The sequence below is a fragment of the Dipodomys merriami genome, unplaced genomic scaffold, assembly GCF_024711535.1.
Source record: "Dipodomys merriami isolate MVZ:Mamm:240054 unplaced genomic scaffold, mDipMer1.0.p SCAF_3, whole genome shotgun sequence".
NCBI lineage: Eukaryota > Metazoa > Chordata > Mammalia > Rodentia > Heteromyidae > Dipodomys > Dipodomys merriami.
Genome location: NW_027204492.1, coordinates 13,884,270 through 13,906,628, shown reverse-complemented (window position 1 = coordinate 13,906,628; position 22,359 = coordinate 13,884,270). Strand labels below are relative to the sequence as shown.

Here is a 22,359-nt window from a genome sequence, read left to right as displayed (position 1 = left end):
AAAGTAAAAACAAGATGGTAGTATCTTCTTTATTTTGCTTTTGGATATGGTGTTATAAGTTCTGATGCTTGGAATTGGCAAAGTTTAGAAATGAGAAATCATTGTTTTGTTTTCTTTAAAATGGCAAATACAAGCCAGGCACTGGTGGCTCATGCCTGTAATCCTAGCCATTTCGGAGGCTAAGATCTGGTGATTAAAGTACAAAGCTAGCCTGGGCAGGAAAGTTCATGAGACACGTATCTTCAATAAACTAACAAAAAAGTCAGAAATGGAGCTATGCCTCAAATGTTAGAGCATTTGCCTTGAGCAAAAAAAATCTCTGGGATAGCACCTATCAAAAAGTAAATAAATAATATGGCAGGCTGGGCATGTAGCTTAGTGGTAGAGTGCTTGCTTAACATGCATGATGCTGTGGGTTCGATTCCTAAGCACCACATAAACAGAAAAAGTCAGAAGCAGCTCTGTGGCTCAAGTAGTAGAGTGCCTTGAGCAAAAAAGAAGCCCAGGAACATGCCCAGGCTCTGAGTTCAAGCCCCATAACTGGCAAAAACTAATAAATAAATGGCAAATATTTTAAATCAAATTTACAAAATTTGTATTTCTTCAAAAAATGAATAAAATTAATCACCTTATTTTTAATTACAGTTTCCTTCTATAATATCAAAATGAGCTTCTCTGTCTTTGATGAAGAGACAAGGATCCCTATCACCAGTGTTATACATGAATTTACAAAAGATTGGGTAAAATACTCTTTTGAATATTTATGATATATAAAATATATGTGACAAAGACTGATTAGATTAACACCAGACTTTGCTTTTTTCCTACTTATAATACATTTCACAGACAATTTTGAGGTTTTTCACTGCACATCTATTTACCCTGTAAGGAGCACTCTGAAGATCTATGCAATCTCTCTTTCATAGTACCAGTGCTAAAAGCATTATGGAATGTTATTATTTTCATTTCTCAGATGTGCACATTTCCTTCCACTGACACAAATTCTGAGTCATTGCCAAATTTTCTTATTTGAGGGAAAGAGGAGAGCAGTGATAACAAAGTTTATGCCATTGTATTTTTTGCATTTTTAACTTTTTTTAACATGTTTTTTTGCATTTATAACTTTTCTCTTTCTCCAGCATAATAAATGCTTTAGTTATCCTTATATTTTTATAATGACAATAATATATAATCTCTGCAAAATAATTCCCCTATTGACATCTAAAACAGAAAATTCATGTCCTCTACTGTTCTTTTTTGCATTAATACTCTCTTTGCTAGTACTAGGCCTTAAACTCAGGACCTTGACCTCTCATGAAACTTATTTGATGGTACTCTACCACTTGAGCCATACCTGCACTTTTGGCTTTTTACTGGTTAATTAGAGTTAAGATTCTTATGGATTTGTCTGCTAGCATGGCTTCAAATCTTGTCAGATCTTAGCCTTCTGACTAGGTAGGATTATATGCACGAGCCACTGCTGCCCAGCTTGCATTACCTACTTTTTATTAAGTAGGTAATTTTATTTAGGTATATTTAATTAGGTATATTCTTTTATATTTTATATACATATGTGTTGATACATATATTTTCACAAAATAATTAGAATCATACTATTTATGATATTCCTCAACTTTCTTTTCCACCCCTTACCCATGTATCCTTTTCTTGATTTTTTTCGTGTATGAGATGAAGAGTGTAGAATCCAGGGATTTGCACACGCTCAACACGCACTCTACATACATCTCTAGCCCTTAAATTTGTACCTTTGAGCATATTTTCTTCTACCTCATACACTTTAATATTTCATTATATTTCATAATATTTCATTATGTATTTGTAATATAATGTTTTGTTTTGCTCTTGAATCCAAACATGCATGGGGGAGGCAATTAGGATTATTTCTGTTTTTAAACAATACTGAAAACAATGTTCTTGTGGCATGTTATTTTGGAAGACCCAAGTGTTTTGTTTTTTTTTTTTGTTGGTCGGTCGTGGGGCTTGAACTCTGGGCCTGGGCGCTGTCCCTCAGCTCTTCAGCTCAAGGCGAGCTCTCTACCACTTGAGCTACAGCGCCACATCCGGTTTTCTGGTGGTTTATTGGAGATAGGAGTCTCACGGTCTCTCCTGCCTGGGCTGGCTTTGAACCGAGATCCTCATATCTCAGCCTCCTGAGTAGCTAGGATTACAGGCGTGAGCCACCAGCGCCCGGCAATGTGTTCTCTCTCTTTTTTTTTTTCTTTTTGCTTATGTGGTGCTGAGGAATTGAACCCAGGGCCTCAGGCATGCAAAGCAAGTGCTCTACCACTGAGCCACCTTCCCAGCCCCCAAGTGTTTTTATAGGATTAATTCTTAGAATTGAGATTATTGAATGAAAATTCACAAAGTTATATCGAGCTGGGTGCCGGTGGCTCATGTCTGTAATCTTAGCTACTCAGGAAGCTGAGATCTGGGGATTGCAGTTTGAAGCCAGCCCAGGCAGAAAACTTCCCGTGAGACTCTTATCTCCAATTAACCACTCAAAAGCCAGAAGTGGCTCTGTGGCTCAAATGGTAGAGCACTAGCCTTGAGCACAAAGAATCTCAGGGATAGTACCCAGGCCTTGAGTTCAAGCCCCACAACTGACAAAAAATAGTTATATCTAAACAGTCTTCCAGATGCCAACTTACATCTTCAACAATAAATGATCATATTGATTTCTTTTCTGCCCACTGGCACTTATTTAAAGTGTATATGATACGACTGCAAGTGTTTAAACATGGGCGACGGTATCATACCAGTTTGCTTAGGCTGCCATCCACAGATACACAAGACTGAGTGACTTGAAAAGAGAACAAAGCAGCAGACAGTTTCCAGAGTTCTGGGGGGAGGTATAAAACATCAAGATCAAAATACTGGCAATACTGGTTTTTGGTGGCATGTCTCTCCATAGAAGCTTTCAGATGGCTATCTTATTGTTGTGTCTTCAAATGCTCTGTTCGCATGAATCTTTTTTTTTTCTGTTACAAGAATATCAATTATATTGGATCCAAGTTCTAATTTTAGTTAATTCACCTTAATTACTTCTAGAATGGCCTTATCTCCAAATATAAACAAATTGGGGGTTGGAGTTTCAACATTTGAATCAGAAAGAGCACAATTTAGTTCATAACAAGGTGCAAAATGTAAATTGACAGATTGAGTTAAGCAAATGGAAATGTTGATCTTGCTGAAATAATGAATGCTGTCACACCATTCCACATAGCTTTGCTGGGTTAAAGTAGAAGCAGGTATGTGAAAAGTAGTATTTTTTTTACTTTTTTTTTCTTTTACAGTTGAACTCGATATTTCAAGACAGTGAATTTTCTCTTACTAATCTGGCTATTCAAATTAAAAGCAGGTATGTGAGTGATTTTTTGGGGGGGGGTGTTAAACGACAATTTGAGAGCATCCTGGATCTGTTCCTACCCAAAAGGGGTTACTCATGTCTTTGTCTAGGATTTACAGACTGCTACATTTAGAGTTTTATCCTCTCTTCTGAGAATACATTCTTTTTTAGAATGAGGATAACATTAGTCTTACTAGAGAGAATAAAGCTACTGGAAGAACAAAACAGAAAAAAAAAGAAGGTGAAGTTGCAGTGAAATAAGACTTATTTTATACCAAGCTACTCCTGAGGGTGACGTTGTAATCCAGTCTGATGTGGTGAGAACTCACTCACATGAGCAAGTATCAATCCATTTATGAGACCACTGTTCCCATGGCTCAACCACTTGTCACTAGACCCCACCTTCCAACACTCCCATATAGAAAACCATGCCCCAATATGAGACTGCCTAGCTTCTTATGCTAGGATATTGGTTTCTCTTACATGTTCAAATATAAATAGAATGAAGCAGATTTATATAAATTAATAGAAGTGAATCCATCATTGGTTATTGTCTGGGTGGCTTCTACCACAGAAATTTATTCCTCGTTGTTCTGGAGGCTTGAAAGTCAGCATAGTCAAGTCCTTGTGAAAATTGCCTTGTTGTATCCACATGTGACAGAGAAGAGGGAGAGGAAGCTCTCCTGCCCCTAATGACTCATACATACTAATCCTGCTCATGAAAAGTATGCCCTCAAGCAGTAATTATCTCCCAATGGCCATACCTTCTAATCTCCCCCTCATAGACTTCCAAATATGAAGGAAGGACAAATATTCAATCCTTAACATTTATGAACAGATAATTTGAAATAGTTTGAAATAATAATTTGAAATATTTTGGCCATACAACATTCTTTTAATAATTGTCTATTGTTGTTTCTTATTGCAAAAGTAATATTGTGGCCACTGTAAAATCTTACACGTTTATAGAAATTTATGATAGGAATGGTTAAAATCTCTAAAGCCTTGCCTCTCCACACCCCTGAAAATCCTCTTGTAGACAGTTATTTAACATATTCTTTAGTTTTTTCTTGTGTGATTGCTAGGAGGATAAGTTTCTACTACTAGACACACACACACATGCATACATATATGTATGATATATAAACTGTCTAATAACTTTCTTTTTTCATAAAAATCCAGTTTATTCATTTTAATTGTTGCTTAAGATTCTTTTGTATGAAGCAAACGGTGTATCTATTCAATTGTCTAATGATGACAGAGTAATTCTTTCATTTGTGTGTAAATACACATATGTATGTGTGTGTGTGTATATATATATATGTATATATTTATATTACTTGCTTGTACCACTATGGCATAGTTTCCTGGAAAGATGACTAAACCAGAAGCTAACAGTATTTCTGTATGCATATAATGACCAAACTCATTTCAACGGTCCCTTTGGAGGCACAGGGATATTTGACTTCTGAGCTGGTGGTACTTTGCTGTTCTGTCTCAGAGTTGCCTTTATCCTAGTTTTGCTCATTGTGTGTGTTGTACTACATTTCATTTCTTTTGTAATTTTTTGATGCTTTTGACACAGAGACACTTCTAAGGAAGAAATGGCCATGTACCGATATATTGTAAGTAATTTATAAAAATGAGTCTACTTGAGACCATCCTATATATGTTTAGATATAAGTAAACAGCTCTTCTACCCAAGGGCATATTATCAAGCAAGGTGCAGTGGTGACAATTGGGGGTCAAATTATATTATTTCCTTTGGAAATGACACAAGAACCAATCAAGAAAATCCTGTCCCGCTGTTCAGAACATGATATTTTCTTAAGGCACATTTTGTGGTCTATAGCAGTGTGGAATGACTTGAGGATTATATATAAGATAGTGGAAGTTTGTGATTGATTGTAGATATCTTTCCAAAAAAACCCTGTCTCTTTCAAGAGTGACACCATTATTTACATTACATGGTATTCACATAATCTAAACCCATTATAATCTACCCTCTGCAGATTTGCTGTCAAAATGTTACAAAGCTATTTTGCATCATTTTGTCCCAAATTTCTGTATTTCTTCCAGTGTCTCAAAGCTTTACAATGGTGTACTCCAAAATGATTAGAAAGCGCACAGCTTTCAAGGTATTTCAATGAGATAAATATTTTGACTATCCTAAATACAGTCAAGTCTACAGTGTAATTCCAAATCATTTGCCATCATTTAATATACTTTCTGTAAATAGTTGTCCGAATTTTAACATTTAACACATTATAGGTAATGATAGAACTAATATTCTTGTCAAACAATAGGTGCAAAAGCTTTATGGTAATAATCTGGTCAAGTTGCCTTGGTTGGAATCCTTGCTCTTACACTTCCCAACTGTGAGAACCGGGCAAGTAAAACAAGCTCTTTATGCCTCGGTTTCCATATCTGTACAATTAGGGCTGTTAAAAAGAGAGAATTACATAATTTGTGCTAAATGCTTAGAACAGGACTTGGTAAGTATTACATACTTCCTGGGATTGTTGTCAACACTATGTTAAAATCCAGATCTAGAAGATTTTACTCCTAGTTCTGTAACTCTTTCTCTGTGTGATAATGGGAAGATTATTTAGCTTGAGACTCAATTTACTCCTCTAGAAAATGGGTTGACCCTGTATTAGAAATGGACTATACAACTTGTGGGGAGAGGAATCTGGGTTAGGGAAAGCTGGAGAAAATGAGGGAGAGAGTAACTTTGTTCGACAAGAATTGTATTCATTTCCTTACTTATGTAACTGCAAACCCCTCTGTATATCACCTTTACAATCAAAACAAGAAAATGGGTTGACAATTACCTCACACCAAGCCTTGTATTACACACCATACAAACTTGGTGTGAGAACTAAGTGCATTAATATTGTTTTTGTGCTGGTCCTGGGGCTTGAACTCAGGGTGTGGTCACTGTCCCTGAGCTGTTTTTGCTTAAAGCTAGCCCTCTACCACTTGAGCCACAGTCCCACTTCTGGCTTTTTGGTGATTGAGATTAATAGTCTCATGGACTTTGCTACTTGGGCTAGCTTTGAACTGTGACCCTCAGATTTCAGCCTCCTTAGTAGTTAGAATTTCAGGAGTGAGCCACCAGCACCTCTCTACATTAACATTTTTAAGGGTAATTTGCAGATGGCATGGGTTATGTAATTGTAAATTACATTTAGGAATGTTGTTGTTTTAACAGTAATCTGCTTACTCAATTTTGACATTTGTTTAAAGATTTCAGTGACTATGTACTTTTCTTTTGCATCAGTTAGGACAGAGAGAAGGGCAAGAAATGGCTACAATTTCCCATGTACCATACAGGTAGGAGCTGAATTTATTCGTAGCTGGTACATTTAGTTCTGATTTTCCTTCCATTTAATTCTGTATGTGTAATGCATTGGTCAGATGTGTCGGAAGGAGATCAAAGTACCTGTGGTTATTTTTCAGATACTGTAATTGGACTCTTGCCTTCGTAAAATAACTTGTTTTGGTTTGGTCATGACACAGTCTAGCAGCCAGCCTGCTCTCTCTTTGTGTGAAGAAAAAAATGAATTTTAAAGTTACTACAATTTGGGGATGGGGAGATAAAGTGTTTGTTGTGGTCCATTCAATGCTGCACAGGGAAAGCATCTTTAGTCCTGTTCAAACTCGTGGCCCAGATTCTCCTGGAGTCACTGGCTTTTGATTATCTGCTTGATATATATGATGAAGGATACATAGTCAAAGAAAGGGCACGAAGAGATCACTAGAATGGTCACAGAACCAGAACAGAGGGTTTCTTACAAGTAAAAGGAAACTTTTTGTGTGTGTGTGCCAGTCCTGAGGCTTGAAATCAGGGCCTGGGTGCAGTCCCAGAGCTCTTTCTCTCAAGGCTAGCACTACTATCATTTTGAGCAACAGCTCCACTTCTGGTTTTCTGGTGATTAGTTGGAGATCAGAGTTTCAAAGACCTTTCTGCTTTGGCTGGCTTCTAACTGTGATCCTTAGATCTCAGCCTCCTGAGTAATTAGGATTAAAAGTGTGAGTCTCTAGTGCTTGACTTAAAACGAGATTTAAAAAAATATGACTGCTCTTCAAGCTGGAAATACAACTTCAAGGAGAGTACCGCAAAATGGAATGGATAAAATGAGCAGGGATTTCATTGCATACAGCGTCAAGGGATGTGGAGTTATTGTTTAGACAAACAGAAATTTTGAGGAAGGACAGGGATATCTAACTTTTAACAGTAAACAGGGAACTCAGCAAGTGTGTTCTGAAAGGCTATGTATATAAATGCAAATAAACAAAGATAAATTTGTAAAACTGAAATGTTCAACCTAATGGGATATAGTTAAGGACGTCACTATAGAGGTCAAGGTCAAGGTCAACAACAGCCTTTTCTCACAATGCATCTTTCAAGTGGACAGAAGTTTGGGGTAAGTCTTTGTGATTAAGAGCAATGTCATCTCCCTAAACCTCAATTTTGCCATCTGTAGAATAGGAATCATAGTGCTCCTTCAAAGGGCTGTTGTGAGGGGAAAATGAATTTATCATATGTTAGCTCCACAGATGTTAGCTATCATTGTAGAATAAGTTGTCTTCAGAACAGACCTATATAGACTAATTGGGCACATGCCTATTTGTCTTATTGCAGTAAATAAATTGGAGATCAGAACAATAAGAGGTTTTCTCCAAAATAACTTGGGAATTCTCCATCTTTTCTCTTAAGTCTTACAAACTCCTAGAGAAATCTCCTAGTTAGTCTATTTCAACGTAATACAAATATTGCTGACTATCATTTTGAAAATGAGTTTTGAGCTGTCCATTTTGAATATAAGAAAATTACTCAGATTTCAATATGCTGTCTTTCTTAACATTTGTGCCTTAATAGCTATAAAATGAGATTCTATGTACTACCAATTAAGAGAACTATGCAGAATTTCAGCATTGCAGGCAAAGTTGCACTCCATTGATATAATGGTAGTATTTTCTTCTGTGTCTTGTTTTATTTTAGCTGTGCTTGTCAGGTTATTATAAAGGCCAACTCCTCTTTACCACCCATGGACTTGATCAGCAGAATCAGAAGAAAAATACATAGTAACTTCACGCATGGGAGCTTCACACAAGATCAACTGACGTTATTAGTAAAGTCTGATCATGTAATAGTGAAAAAGCTAGGTAATTATTTTGGTGGAGCCTTTCAGTGTGAATTCATTTCCTTATTACAGAAGTCATCATGCATATATTTTGAGGGATCCTAAGTTGTGGAGGAAGAAGAATCAACTTTCCACATCCTCAATATTCATTTGTCTCCAACGACGTGTGTGTGTGTGTGTGTGTGTGTGTGTGTGTGTGTGTGTGTGTGTGCACGCATGCTCGCGCATGTGCATGCCTGGTGTTTGAACTCTGGTTCTGGGCTCTGTCCCTGAGCTTTTTTGCTCAAGGCTAGCACTCTACCACTTGAGCCACAGCACCACTTCCAGCTTTTTGATGGTAAATAGGAGATAAGAGTCTCACAAACTTGCCTGCCTGGGTTGGCTTCAAAGTATGATCCTCAGACCACAGCCTCAAGAATAGCTAGGATTACAAGCATGAGCCACTGGTGCCCAACATGATTTTTCTAATTCTAAAAGCTTATAAAAGAGTCGAGAGAATGAGGGAAGGAGTGATGTTACCCAAAAGGAAATATACCCATTACCTGAGTATGTAAATCTAACCAATCTGTACATCATCTCTATAATAATGATAAAATAAATACAAACAAATTTAAAAAATTTAAAAGAAAGAAAGGGCAATGAGACCATTGCTTGCTTGTGGATATTGCCATTGAAAAGCCCATCCACAAAGCTGAAGGATTCTCTCCTGCATAAATTCTCATACATTTGGAAGTTTCACTACTGCACTGGACAATATGCCCTATTAGATACTTGCTAATGTATTGATTCATTCCACCATTCTATTCATCTTGGCAAGTGATCTAGAAACTCTCCCTGATTTCTATCCTGGGCATTCTCTTTTCCAGTTAAGGAAATTTTAGTGTGGCATAGAAAAGCTACCAGGCCCTTCACACTTTTTCTCTTTGCTGCCAGCTTTATTCCTTTTGCTTTGTAGTCTGCTGGAAAAACTTTGACTAACTTTGACTAACCCCACACCCCCATACACATAGGTACTAGAAGCCATCATTCTTGGCAGCAAGCTAATTAAGTAGCAGAGGGCAGGCTGTGGTTTGGCAAGGAATAAATGGGATAACGGCAAAGAATGGTAAAGATTACATACAGCCACCCACCTTGCAAATGACACTAGCAAATATGCCTTGAAAATGATCAGGAAGCATCTTTCTTCCTCAATCCCAGAGGAGGCTGAGGTGACTATACATGCGTGATTGAGTCACTTCTTGAGCCAGCTTGTCAACACCTAAGGGAAAGATTTCCAGAATCAAAATCATGTCTCTAGTAGTGCTTAATGAAACTGGGAAACTTACTCCCTGGAACTAGCCTAGACCACATCTCCCTTAGTGGGACAATGCATGTGAACAGCCTTCTGCCTAGCAGTCTCCCACCAAGGAGTTCTACCCTCTCAACAACAGCATTAGAGATAGCTTCCTTGTCTACAGATCCACCGAGTTTACTTAATCCACCAAGTTTACAGTCCATTAAGAAGGAAATGCCAAAGCCGGGTGCCAGTGGCTCATGCCTGTAATCCTAGCTACTCAGGAGGCTGAGATCTGAGGATCATGGTTCAAAGCCAGCCCAGAAAGAAAAGTCCATAAGACTCTTATCTCCAATAAAACCATTAGAAAACTGGAAGTGGAGCTGTGGCTCAAGCGGTATAGCGCTCACCTTGAGCTGAAAGAACGCAGGGACAGTGCCCAAACCCAGAGTTCAAGCCCCATGACTGACCAAAAAAAAAAAAAAAGAAAGAAAGAAAGAAAAGACACTAAAAAAAGGAGGTGCCTTTCTAACCTACAGCCTGTTTATGCATCAAACTGGCAATGATACGTACTTTATAAGAAAGGCAATTGTCAATGTTTTATCTAATGCCTCTTTGTGTGGTTTGATTTTTCACAAAGTGTGTGTGTGTGTGTGTGTGTGTGTGTGTGTGTGTGTGTGTGCGTGCGCACACTGTATTTTAAAACAACCATAAACTGAAAGCCTTTCCTGTCAATTGGTGGTTTTAATGAAAAGGACTAAACTGGTGGTGGTTAAACTGGAGAGCTTATTTAAACAAAAAAAGACTCCATTTTAAGCTATTTGCAATGATGCCTAGTCTATATATCCTGATTGAAACCATTTCCTCTTTTTATTTGCTGCTGCTTATGCACAAGGTAATAATGATGGCTTATACTGAATGTTTATGATGTTTGTAAGTGCCTTTCCCCACCCCCCAAATGTGCCTACATTTCCTCTGCAGAGCCAGGAAAGTGTGAAGCAGATGATACACCATCTATATACAAAGGGACTTATCAATGGCTGCTAACTGACCCTACTGAGACAGCCCAGACTAGATGCATAAAAAACAAGAACAGAAATGCTACAAGAATCTGGTATGTACCCATCAGGTTCTCATGGCTGTTTTACATCCACCAAGATCTGCTTAGTGGAGAACATGTTTCTATGTCATTTGTCTGCGTGTGCTCCCTCCCCTACCTCTCTTCTGTTGGATTTTCACTCTTTGCACTTAAACATACACTTGCAGTATAATAAGAATATTTGCAATATCTAGTATAGGTATGAGTCAAGCAGAAAAGGTCAGATAATGTGATGTTAGGAAAATGAACCCTTAAATATGTATTTTAATGTTTTCGTTTCTTTCATGCATATGTTTCTAACGCATTTATAAGATTATTTCTTTGTTGCTTTGTATGTCCCTCCCCCACAGTGTAACCCCTGCTTTCACTATATTTGATGTCAGTATAACATGTGGAGGAGATGGGGGCAAACAAGTCGTTTAAGGATTCAGGTGGACCTGTTGCAACAATGAGAAGTACAAAATGTCATGTCAAAACCAGCTTTACAATGTCGGTGGGGGGGGGTATAATTGGGTGGGGGGAGGGGGGAGGCTGGGAAGGGAGGTGAAGGGTAAACAAAGGAGGAGGCTGCAATGCTTGGTAAGAAATGTACGCATTATCCTGCCCATGTAATTGTAGCCCCTCTGTACAGTATGTTCTCAAATAAAATAAAATAATATTAAAAAAAAAATAAAGGAGGGTGTAACAAAAAAAAAAAAAAAAAACTTCAAGAAGACAAAAGAGGAAGTCACTTATTATTCAGCCACCTGAATAGCTCTTTTGAAGCTGGCATGTCCTTCTATGTTTTCCCTCTCTCTCAATCTTACCTTTGCCTACACACCTATATAAGTTTTCTGTAGTGGTAATCATCGGTATCAAACCAATAATGCAATTTAACTTTTCACTCAATAGTTCATCAAATATTCTGCATGGTTTACATTCACTTTTTAAAAAAATCATCAGTTCAAACAAATGGCCTCAGATGCGGTCATGGATGGGACATAATAATTTACTAAATTACCCTTCTATTGTTGATTTGATCATTTTCCATTTTTAAAAAATCAGCCCTCTTCTCTGACTCTCTGTTATTAATGGTTTAGGCCATTAATGTAAGTAGGCAAGACTATAAGGCAGCAACAGAGGTTTAAATGCCCTCTTAAGCCACATTTCTGACTGTACCCTACCTTTTCCTGCCTATATCTAATCAGTCAGCATGGTAGGCACCTCTGGCAGCCACAGTTTGAGCCCATATCTAGGCTCTCCTCTTCAACCCAGTGCCTGATATGTAAGCCTTTAGTAGCTTTTGTCTGTTATTAGGGCAGTCTCCATGCCTTGCAACCATCTAATACTCCCTACCTCTCTTCCCCACTGCTGTCAGCATGATTTTCTGAAAGTCTGATTGCCTTCGTGTCACACTCTTGTGGAAGAAGGAAATCCCCACCACTAAATGCAGTGTTCAAGACTTCAGACTCCCTTTCCTGTTGGCTTATCTTCTAGGTTCCTATTCTTTAACATGTCCTCCAGCCCTACTGGCAATTTGTTATTGTGGATTCAATGGGCATTTCCTTGTCTCTGCTTAGAAGTTCAAATGGGTGCTACACATTTCTGCTCCATTTCTGTCCTCTCAGTGTGAAGCTCCTCTTAGTTCAAGCATGGAAAGAAAGTTCTCCTTTCTTGGAGGTTTGATTGATTTACTTTTGTTAACACAGCTTCTCTATCATTTTGCCTAGTTTTAGAGAGTTTACATTCAGTCTGCAACCACTGAATTGCAAGCTGTAGAGGTAGGCTCACAGTCCCACCCTATCTGTCTGTGCTACCTCTTATCACTCCTGTGGTGTATCAGGTGCTCAAAGAGTGCACTGGGTGCCTTGAATTGAGTTGCACTGGGTGAGGCACAGGGGGAGGATCGATGATGAGGCCAATATGATGCAATGCTTTCAACACCAGAGACGAACAAAATGAAGATGTGGAGATAGATTTGAGAAATTAGGTGCATTTCTAAATAGAGGTGTCCTCTTCCCTGTTCCATTTCCAGCTACTGGGCTTCCACTTGGCCAAGAGGCTAAGGGTGGGTAAGAGGGATAAATCCTTCATTGAGTAAGCTAAGTAATGCATCTTATTCCTCCCTTTCTTCCTTTTCAGTTCAATCAGCATCCAAACAGGCAAGTCCCTGTGGGAAAAACCAAGGTTTAAGCAATGCAAGTTGCTTCAAGGACTTCCTGATAAGATTGTGGATCTTGCTAATGTGACCATAAGTGATGGTAAGGTGTCTTTCACACGTTGAAGAAATCATTGAACCTCAATTTGTTTGTCATATTTCCTGAGACCAGCAAGAGTAGACACAAAGCTTACATCATTAACATCTTCCGTAAACAAATCCCAGTCCAGATAGATAGTGGTTGTGGAGTGGGGTGCAGGAGAAGTTGGGGCTATTGTTTTTTGTTTGGCTTTATGATTTCTTTTTAAATTTTATTTTCTTGTAAAGATGCTGTACAGAGGGGTTACAGTTACATGAGTAAGGGAATGAGTACATTGCGGGTCAAGCATTGTCACCCCCTCCTTTGTTTTTCTACTATCCCTTCCCTCCTCCACCTTCCCCACTCCTCCTTCCACCCCAAAGTTGTAAAGTTCATTTCCAACATAGTATCTTGTGAGTATCATTGTTGCAATGGGTCATTTCTATTTTATGACTCATTATTATTTTCCATTTTATTTATTTACTATTTATTTTGTAGTATGGTGTCTTGAACCCAGGGCCTCGTGTTCATTTGGCTTGCTTGTTCTGCTGATGCTGTACACTTGAGCTTTTTGTTTTAGTCATGTTTCCAGATAGGTTCTCACAGTTCATGACGAGGCTGGTCTTGGATTTCAATTTCCCCACCTATGCTTCTTGTTTAATTAGGATTGCAGGCATGCCCTACACAGCTTGTTTGTTGAGATGGGGAGGGATTGCTATCAACTTTTTGCTTCAAGTTTTTGAACTTTAATCTTGTCTTTACCTCTCCAGTAGCTGAAGTTGTAAGAGTGAAACTCTGCACTCAGTCTCAAAAACACATTGTTATTGGTATATAAAATGGTTCAGAGCTGGCATTCTTGAAGAAGCTTGTGTAGAAGGTTGCATTTCTATTAAAAATGTATTTGTAGGCCAGGTACTGGTGACACATGCCTACAATATCAGCTACTCAGGAGGCTGAAACTTGAGGATCTTGTTTCAAAGCCAGCCTGAGTAGAAAAGTCCAAGAGACTGTTATCTCCAATTATACATCAAGAAGCTAAAAGTAGTAGAGTGAAAAAAGATAAGCAAAAACTGAAAAAGAGAAACAAAAGTATTAGATCTTATGTTCAAGACCCAGTACAAGCATCCACATAGACACACAGCTGCTTTTATAGAAATGAATTAGTTTTCGGTTTTGGTCTGTGCCATTTTGTGACTGTATTCCATATTGTTAAATAAAAGAGATTCAAAATAAGGTGCATGTCTTTAAAATACATGGAAGCTGGGCTGGGAAGGTGGCTCAGTGGTAGAGCGCTTGCCTTGCATGCATGAGGCCCTGGGTTCGATTCCTCAGCACCACATAAGCAAAAAGAAAAAAGCCGGAAGTGGCGCTGTGGCTCAAGTGGTAGAGCGCTAGCCTTGAGCTGAAGAGCTGAGGGACAGCGCCCAGGCCCAGAGTTCAGGCCCCACGACCGGACCAAAAAAAAAAAAAAAAATACATGGAAGCTGAGTGCTGGTGGCTCATGCCTGAAATCTTGGCTACTTAGGAAGCTGAAATCTGAAGACACAGGTTCAAAGCCAGCCCAGGCAGGAAAGTCTTTAAGACTCTCATCTCCAATCAATCACCAAAAAAGCTGAAAGTGGAGCTATAGCTCAAGTGGCAGAGCACTAGCCTTGAGCACAAAAGCTCAGAGACAACACCCAAGCCCTAGGACCAACACACAAACACACACAAACACACACAAATCAAACACAATAAAAAAGAACCACCTCTGTAATGAATGACACACATAGGTTGAAATGTTGTATAAACACAGTACACCTGAAGTATATGTTGTACAAACACAGTATACCTGAGAATGGAATTGCTAGGTCAGTCACACTTTTGATGGCATCAGCATACTCCTGCTTGCAAGGTAGGAAACTGTCTGATTCCAAATACCATAAACAACATGGTGTGTTATCCAACTTTTGGACCTTTATTGATTTGATTCCCCAAAATTGTTATCTCAATATAGTTCACGAAATCTTTAATGGATCTAGTCACAGATCGCTCACGTAATATGTATAGTTCCATGGTATTTTTTCAAGGAGTTTAGCTCATTCGTTATGCTGTATAATTATCTTCAGTAATTTCAAGATATTTTCATTACCCTTAAAAGTAACTCTGTACCCCAGTAGCAACATTCCATTTCTCTCCCTTTGGTTTCACTTTCTATCTGTATGAATTTTACTTATTCTGGTCTTCTTACAATGACTTTGGGGGTTGTTCATGCTGTAGGTCACGACATTTGTAATGATTAAATAATACTCTATTATATAGATATAATATTCACTCATGGATTTTAGGGATTTGGTTTTTTTCACCAAGATTATTACTAACAGTCTAGTATGAACATTGGTGGACAAATTTTTTTGAAAAAGTATTTTTTTGTTGTGAAAATACTGTATAGAGGGGTTACAATTACACGAACAAGGTAATGAGTACATTCTTTATTTATTTTTTATTGTGAAAATACTGTACAGAGGGGTTACAATTACATGGACAAGATAATGAGTACATTTCTTATCAAGCATTGTAGCCTCCTCCTTTGTTTTCCCTTCCCATCCCTTCCCAGCCTCTCCGCCGCCCCCCACCCACCCAATCCTCCCCGCCCCACCAAAGTTGTAAAGTTCGTTTTCAACATGAGTACATTTCTTATCAAGCATTGTTGCCTCCTCCTTTGTTTCTCCTTCCCATCTCTTCCCATTTCCCTCCCCCGTACCCCCCATAACCTACCCCGCCCTCCTCCCCCGCCAAAGTTGTAAAGTTTGTTTTTGGACATAACCTCTTGTACATCTCATTGTTGCAGTGGGTCCACCTGTATCCCTATTTAAACAATTTGTTTTTTCCCTTCCCCTCCACAAATTATACCAACATCAAATACAGTGAAACCGGAAGTTATGCCGTGGGGGAAGGACATACAAAGCAACAAAGAAATCATCTTACAAATATGTTAGAAACAATCGCAAGAAAGAAAAAGCTTTTGAGTCCTTATCTTGGGGTTCATTTTGCCTAACATCAACTTATCTGACCTTTTCTGCTTGTCTCAGACATATAAGGGAGACCATGGGACCTATGTTTCTTTGGGCCTGGCTTACTTCACTTAATATAATGTTTTCCAAGTCTTTCCATTTCCTAACAAATGGGGAATGTCATTCTTTCTGATGGAGGCACAGAATTCCATTGTGTATATATACCACATTTTCTTTTTTTTTATTGTGAAAATACTGTACAGAAGGGTTACAATTACATGGACAAGATAATGAGTATATTTCTTATCAAGCATTGTAGCCTCCTCCTTTGTTTCCCCTTCCCATCCATTCTCACCCTCCCCCGCCCCCCATCTCCCCTACCCAATCCTCCTTCCCCCCCCCAAAGTTGTAAAGTTCATTTTCGACATAATGACTTGTACATCTCATTGTTGCAATGGGTCCATCTGTATCCCTATTTAAATGATTTGTTTTTTCCCTTCCCCTCCACAAATTATACCAACTTCAAATACAGTGAAAACAGGGATTGTACTGTGGGGGAGAGACATACAAAGCAACAAATAAATAATCTTATAAATGTGTTAGAAACAATTGCATGAAAGAAAAAAAAACATTTGAATACACATCTTAGGGTTCATTTCCCTAACATCAACTTATTTGACCTTTTCTGCTTGACTCAGACATATATACTAGTTATTGCAAATAAGGGAAACCATGGGACCTATGTTTCTTTGGGCCTGGCTTACTTCACTTAATATAATTTTTTCCAAGTCTTTCCATTTCCTAACAAATGGGGCAATGTCATTCTTTCTGATGGAGGCATAGAATTCCATTGTGTATATATACCACATTTTCTTGATCCATTTATCTACTGAGGGGCATCTGGGTGGGTTCCATATCTTAGCTATGGTAAATATTCCTGCAATAAACATAGTTGTGCTGGTAGTTTAGTATGGTCTTGTTTGTGATCATTTGGGTAAATGCCCAAAAGTGGGATTGCTGGGTCATAGGGGAGCTCTATGTGGAGTCTTTTGAGGAAACTGCATACTAGTTTCCAAAGTGGTTGAACAAGTTTACATTCCCACCAACAATGCAGTAAGGTTCCCTTCTGTTCACATCCCCTCCAGCATCTGTTGTTGTTAGAGTTCTTGATTATAGCCATTCTAACTGGGGTAAGGTGGTATCTCAATGTTGTTTTGATTTGCATTTCTTTTATGACTAGGGAGGTTGAGCATTTCTTCATGTGTCTATTGGCCATCCTTCTTTCTGCTTCAGAGAAGTTTCTCTGTAAGTTCTTTAGCCCAGTTATTTATTGGGCAGTTGTTTCTTTGAGGATTTGTTGGATAATTTTTGTGGCCATATGTTTTCCTCTCTTGGAGGAGCTACACAAGAATTTTCCACAGCAACTATGCCATTTTTCTTATCCCTGCTGATACTGCACTTCCCAGTTTCCTCCCATTTTTATAAAGGTTTGTTTGGTCCATTTTTTAGACTAGCATTGATGGTAATGTCCACTCTCTAGCCATATGCCTTCATTTCTGAGTTGTTTCTTAATTCTTTTTGTCTTGCTAATTCTAGCTAAAAGGTTTGAATTTTTAATTCTTCATAAAATTTCGATTAACAATGGAGTTGAACTGAAAGTACAGAATCACCCTGTGGGTCACTCTGATACAAATACAGCAGAGTGATAACAGCAGCAGAGTGATAGCATTTATTACCATTGATGTCCTGCACTGACACATCACTGTCACCAAACTTCATTTGCACAAGTGTGTATTGACATGTGTACACAAGCAGAGGACCACAGAATCATCTCACTGCTGTCACTTATTCACCCCTCCCACCTTACTAATCGTTGGCAAACAATGGCTATTTATTGGTCTTCAATGGTTTTGCCTTTTCCCAAAGTCATACTCTATGCAGCCTTTTTATATTTACTTCCTACCCCTAGTAATATACATTTAAGTTTCCCATATGACTTACCATGATTTATTCATTCATTTCTTCTTAGCACTATTACTTCATTACCTAGACATACCACAGTTTGTCCATTCACCTGCTGAAGGACATGTTGGTGATTTATAAGTTTTGGCAAGTATGAATGAGCTAGCTATAAATACAATGCAGGGTTTTTTTTTTAACGTGGATATGTTTTTGACATATTTCTAAATGTCAACAAGTGTGTGACTCCTGACTTGTTTGGAAAGCATTTTGTAAGAAATTGCCATACCTTCCAAAGTGTCTGTGTCATGCTACATTCCCATGAACAGTGAGCGAGAGCGCCTTTTGTTCCATTAGCACTTAGGGTTTTCAGGGCTTTGCATTTTAGCCATTTCAATGGGTGCGTGTTCATTTTTTCATTTTTAAAAACTGTGCGTGTTCATTTTTTCATTTTTAAAAACTGCTTAACCCTTTTCACAATTAACAAATAAAAGTTGTGTACTTTTATGGTATACAACATGTGTTTATGGTTGTTTGAATTCGCAGTTCCCCAGTGCCCTATATTGTGTTGAATATCTTTTCATATTCATACTCATCATCTATAGATCTTGTTTTTTTGGTGGTGGTGGTACTTGGATTTAAAATCAGGGCTTTGCACTTACTCAGCCAGTGCTCTACTACACAGGTCATGCTCCCGGCATTTTTTGTTGTTATTTTAATGAATAAGGTTTCACTTTGTGCCTATGTTGACCTGGACTGTGATTTCCTATTTATGCTTCCCACAAAGCTGGGATAAGAGGCATATATATGCCAACACACAGCTTTTCAATACTTGAGATGTCTTGTGAGCCCTGAGCTGGCCTCAAATCAGGATCCTTTGGATTTCTGCCTCCTGAATAGAGAGGATGATAGTCATGAGCCATCTTGTTTGGCATCATCTGTATATCTCTTTCAGGGAAAAGGAAGCCATAAATGAATATTTATTTATAGGTTGAAATGCTAACCCCAGGGTAACAGCATTTGGATTTGGGGCATTTGAGAACTGATTTCTTCATGAAGTAAAACCCTCATGAATGAGATTTATGCCTTCATAAAAGAGGCCTGCGGGAACTTGTTAGCCCCTTCCACCATGTGAGGTTGTAGTAAAAAGATGCGTGTGGGCTAGGAAGGTGGCTCAGTGGTAGAGTGCTTGCCTTGCAAGCATGAGACCCTGGGTTCGATTGGCGCTGTGGCTCAAGTGGTAGAGCGCTAGCCTTGAACTGAAAAGCTGAGGGACAGAGCCCAGGCCCAGAGTTCAAGCCCTATGACCGATAAAATAAAACAAACAGAAAAAAAAACCATGAGTGTGTGGGAACTAGGAAGTGGGACAGCAAATGTGTATTCACGGGAGAATTTTAATTTCTACACAACTTTCCCGGTATAGCTGCACCGAATACATTGAGTCTCTGCCTTAATGAACTGTCAGGAATTGAGGTGCCAGGGCTAAGGACTCGACCTGCTGATAGTGAACTTTTCAGACTTGCCTTCCTTGCAGAAGCTACAAATTTGAGATCCTTGCAGGAGGATATGTAGAAGAATTAAAAAAAAAGTGATCACAAGCTGTGAAGGTTTCTACGTGGGCAATCATGAGTCAGGGCAGGAGGGAGTGGTGCCTTTTGGAGAGAGCGGAGGGAAAGATAGACAAGGCTGCATTTCATGCTGACCTCCCTCCCTCTGAGTGACACATTTTCTTTAGACATGCTAATAGAATTTTCTCTTGTGGGAGAAAAGTTAAGAAACAGCCATAACAATAACGAAAGCACTGTATCGTGTTGAGATTTTTTTTTCTAAAAAAATTGACTGTGAAAAGTTACCATAGAGTGAGAGAACAGTTGGATGGTGATTATAATGTATGTAACTGAAAAGTGAACTATCAAGTATTAACTCTGGAGGAATCCTTCTCTTCTTCCAAGGTAGCATAATGAGCAATGAGTGCAACGCCAAAAAAAATATGTATTATGTTCACTTATTTTTTCGATTTTTCAATCTTTCCAATGAACATTCAATCTCTTAGTTGGAGAACAACATTTCATTTCTCTCACTTTAGTGCTCATTTTTCTTACCACTTTTGCATGGGACAGTTAGAAAATGTGGCCTTGTGTTCAAAGTTCTTTGAGGGCCGGGCACAGGTGGCTCACGCCTGTAATCGTACCTACTCAAGAGGCTGAGATCTGAGGATCGCGGTTCCAAGCCAGCCGGGGAAGGAAAGTCTGTGAGGCTCTTATCTCCAATAAACCACTAGAAAAGCTCAAGTGGCATTGTGGCTCAAGCAATAGAGTGCTCGCCTTGAGCTGAAGAGTACAGGGACAGCTCCCAAGCCCAGAGTTCAAGCCCCATGACCGACCAAAAAAAAAGAAGTTCTTTGAGTTCTTTTCTGTGCTCAGATTTTGTCATTCATGAGATACGAATGTAGTATGCTACAGGCTCTAATGAAGTTGGCTTGGACTTGTCTCAGAATCATCTCCCATCTGTGTCTATGTCACCATCGTGGCAAACAGAATAAAGAGGTACTGAGAAAATAACATAGGAATTGGGAGTGAAGCTCAATGGTAGCTGCTTGATTAGCAGGTGAGAATCTGGGTTCCACTTCCAGTAGATGAGACAGAAGGACTGCAAAACACTGCCATTCCAAATCTCAACAATATGGAGAAAAGAAATAAAGGCTTGAATGTGCAGATATGGGAATATGAGACATTTACTAACAAGGCCACATGAAAGAACTCGAGCTCTGGAGACACAGAGGGTCAGCATGTCTTCACAATTTCTTAATCTGTATAAAGGAGCTGTTAAGAGAACGTGTCACATAATGTTATTAAATAAATGATTAAATGAGAACATGTACGGAGAATGTCTTGCTCTCTAAAATCTCAAGAAGTAGTTTATTCTTTCTTCATCAACCAGAGTTGGCTGGTGACGGCTTGGTGTGGTAGAATCTGGCAATCATTATTAATAAACTATTAATAACTAATGAAGCTATCAATAAGACTAACTTTGCAGAAGTTTAGATATTTCTGTCTACTCATTGTTTATGTTCATTTGGGATATTTGCTCTCAGAACCCAGATACCTCACTGGAAGTAACCTTGTGATGTGTTGGAAAATACTTACACCCAGTTCAATGTAAGAAAAGCATTCATTTGTAGCATTTGCCAATTTACATGATGTTATAGTCCTTCCACACCTAAATCCAAACTAAGACATGTAGTCACTAAGAGACAATGGATATAATCACAAGAACATTTATTAATAAGATTTGGTAAAATAAATAGGAAGTAATGCATTTTAATGTAACTAATCATTTTAATGTAACTAATTTATTTGTAAGTTAATGTAACACTAAGGTTTAAACTCAGGACATTATCACTTGCTAGGCAAAAAAAAATCTAACATTGCCCCATTTGTTAGGAAATGGAAAAACTTGGGAAAAAATATACTAAGTGAAGTAAGCCAGGCCCAAAGAAACATAAGTCCCATGGTTTCCCTTATTTTCAATAACTAGTACATGTCTAGGACATACAGAAGAGGTCAAAAGCTATGTACATATGACCGTATAAGATGATGTTAAGCGAAATGAACCCCAGGACAGGGACACAAGTAGTTTTTTCCCTTGCTTGCTATTGTTTTTAATGTACTTATAATGCACTATGTGATTCTTTGTTTCTTTTATATGTTTCCCCCCACAGTTCTAACAACTGTTTTTACTGTATCTGATTCCTGTGTTCTGCACCTTGTGTATATATATATATATATATATATATATATATATATATATGTATTTATTTATTTATTTATAATTTGGGGAGGGGGAAGGATATAAAAAATGCTGAAATAAGGATACAGGTTGACCCATTGTAACAATGAGATGTACAAGACACTTTGTTGAAAACGAACTTTACAACTTGGGGAGGGGAGGGAGGAGTTGGGGAGGTCATGGTAGGGGAAAAACAAAGGAGGAGGTAAAAATGCTCGATAGGAAATGTACTCATTACCTTACTCATATAACTGTAACGCTTTTGTACAGTATTTTTACAATAAAAATAGATATGAAAAAAACCTACCAATGAGCCACACATCCAGCACTACTTTTTGCTGATCGAGTTTAATTTCCTGACCTGGAGCTCACTTGAACTGTCATCCACCTGCTTTAGGCTTCTTGTAGTTACCAGGATCACAAGTGCATGGACAATGTCCAGCTTCCCTCCTTTGACAAAAGTCTCTTGGATTTTTCTTCTTGGTCTGGCCTGGAACCTCAGTCCTCCCAATG

The 22,359-nt window shown here is 38.5% G+C and overlaps 1 protein-coding gene across 1 annotated transcript in view; it reads left to right on the top strand.

Annotated features, from left to right (window-relative positions):
• Adgrg4 (adhesion G protein-coupled receptor G4) overlaps positions 1–22,359 on the top strand; it is a 106,423-nt gene that overhangs the window by 40,176 nt on the left and 43,888 nt on the right. Inside the window, exons 4-10 of the mRNA XM_070038905.1 lie at positions 646–740; positions 3,315–3,379; positions 4,953–4,992; positions 6,651–6,703; positions 8,376–8,539; positions 10,772–10,904; positions 13,011–13,129. Of these exons, the coding sequence (XP_069895006.1) occupies positions 646–740; positions 3,315–3,379; positions 4,953–4,992; positions 6,651–6,703; positions 8,376–8,539; positions 10,772–10,904; positions 13,011–13,129 (669 nt within the window). The remainder of the gene's footprint in view (positions 1–645; positions 741–3,314; positions 3,380–4,952; positions 4,993–6,650; positions 6,704–8,375; positions 8,540–10,771; positions 10,905–13,010; positions 13,130–22,359) is intronic.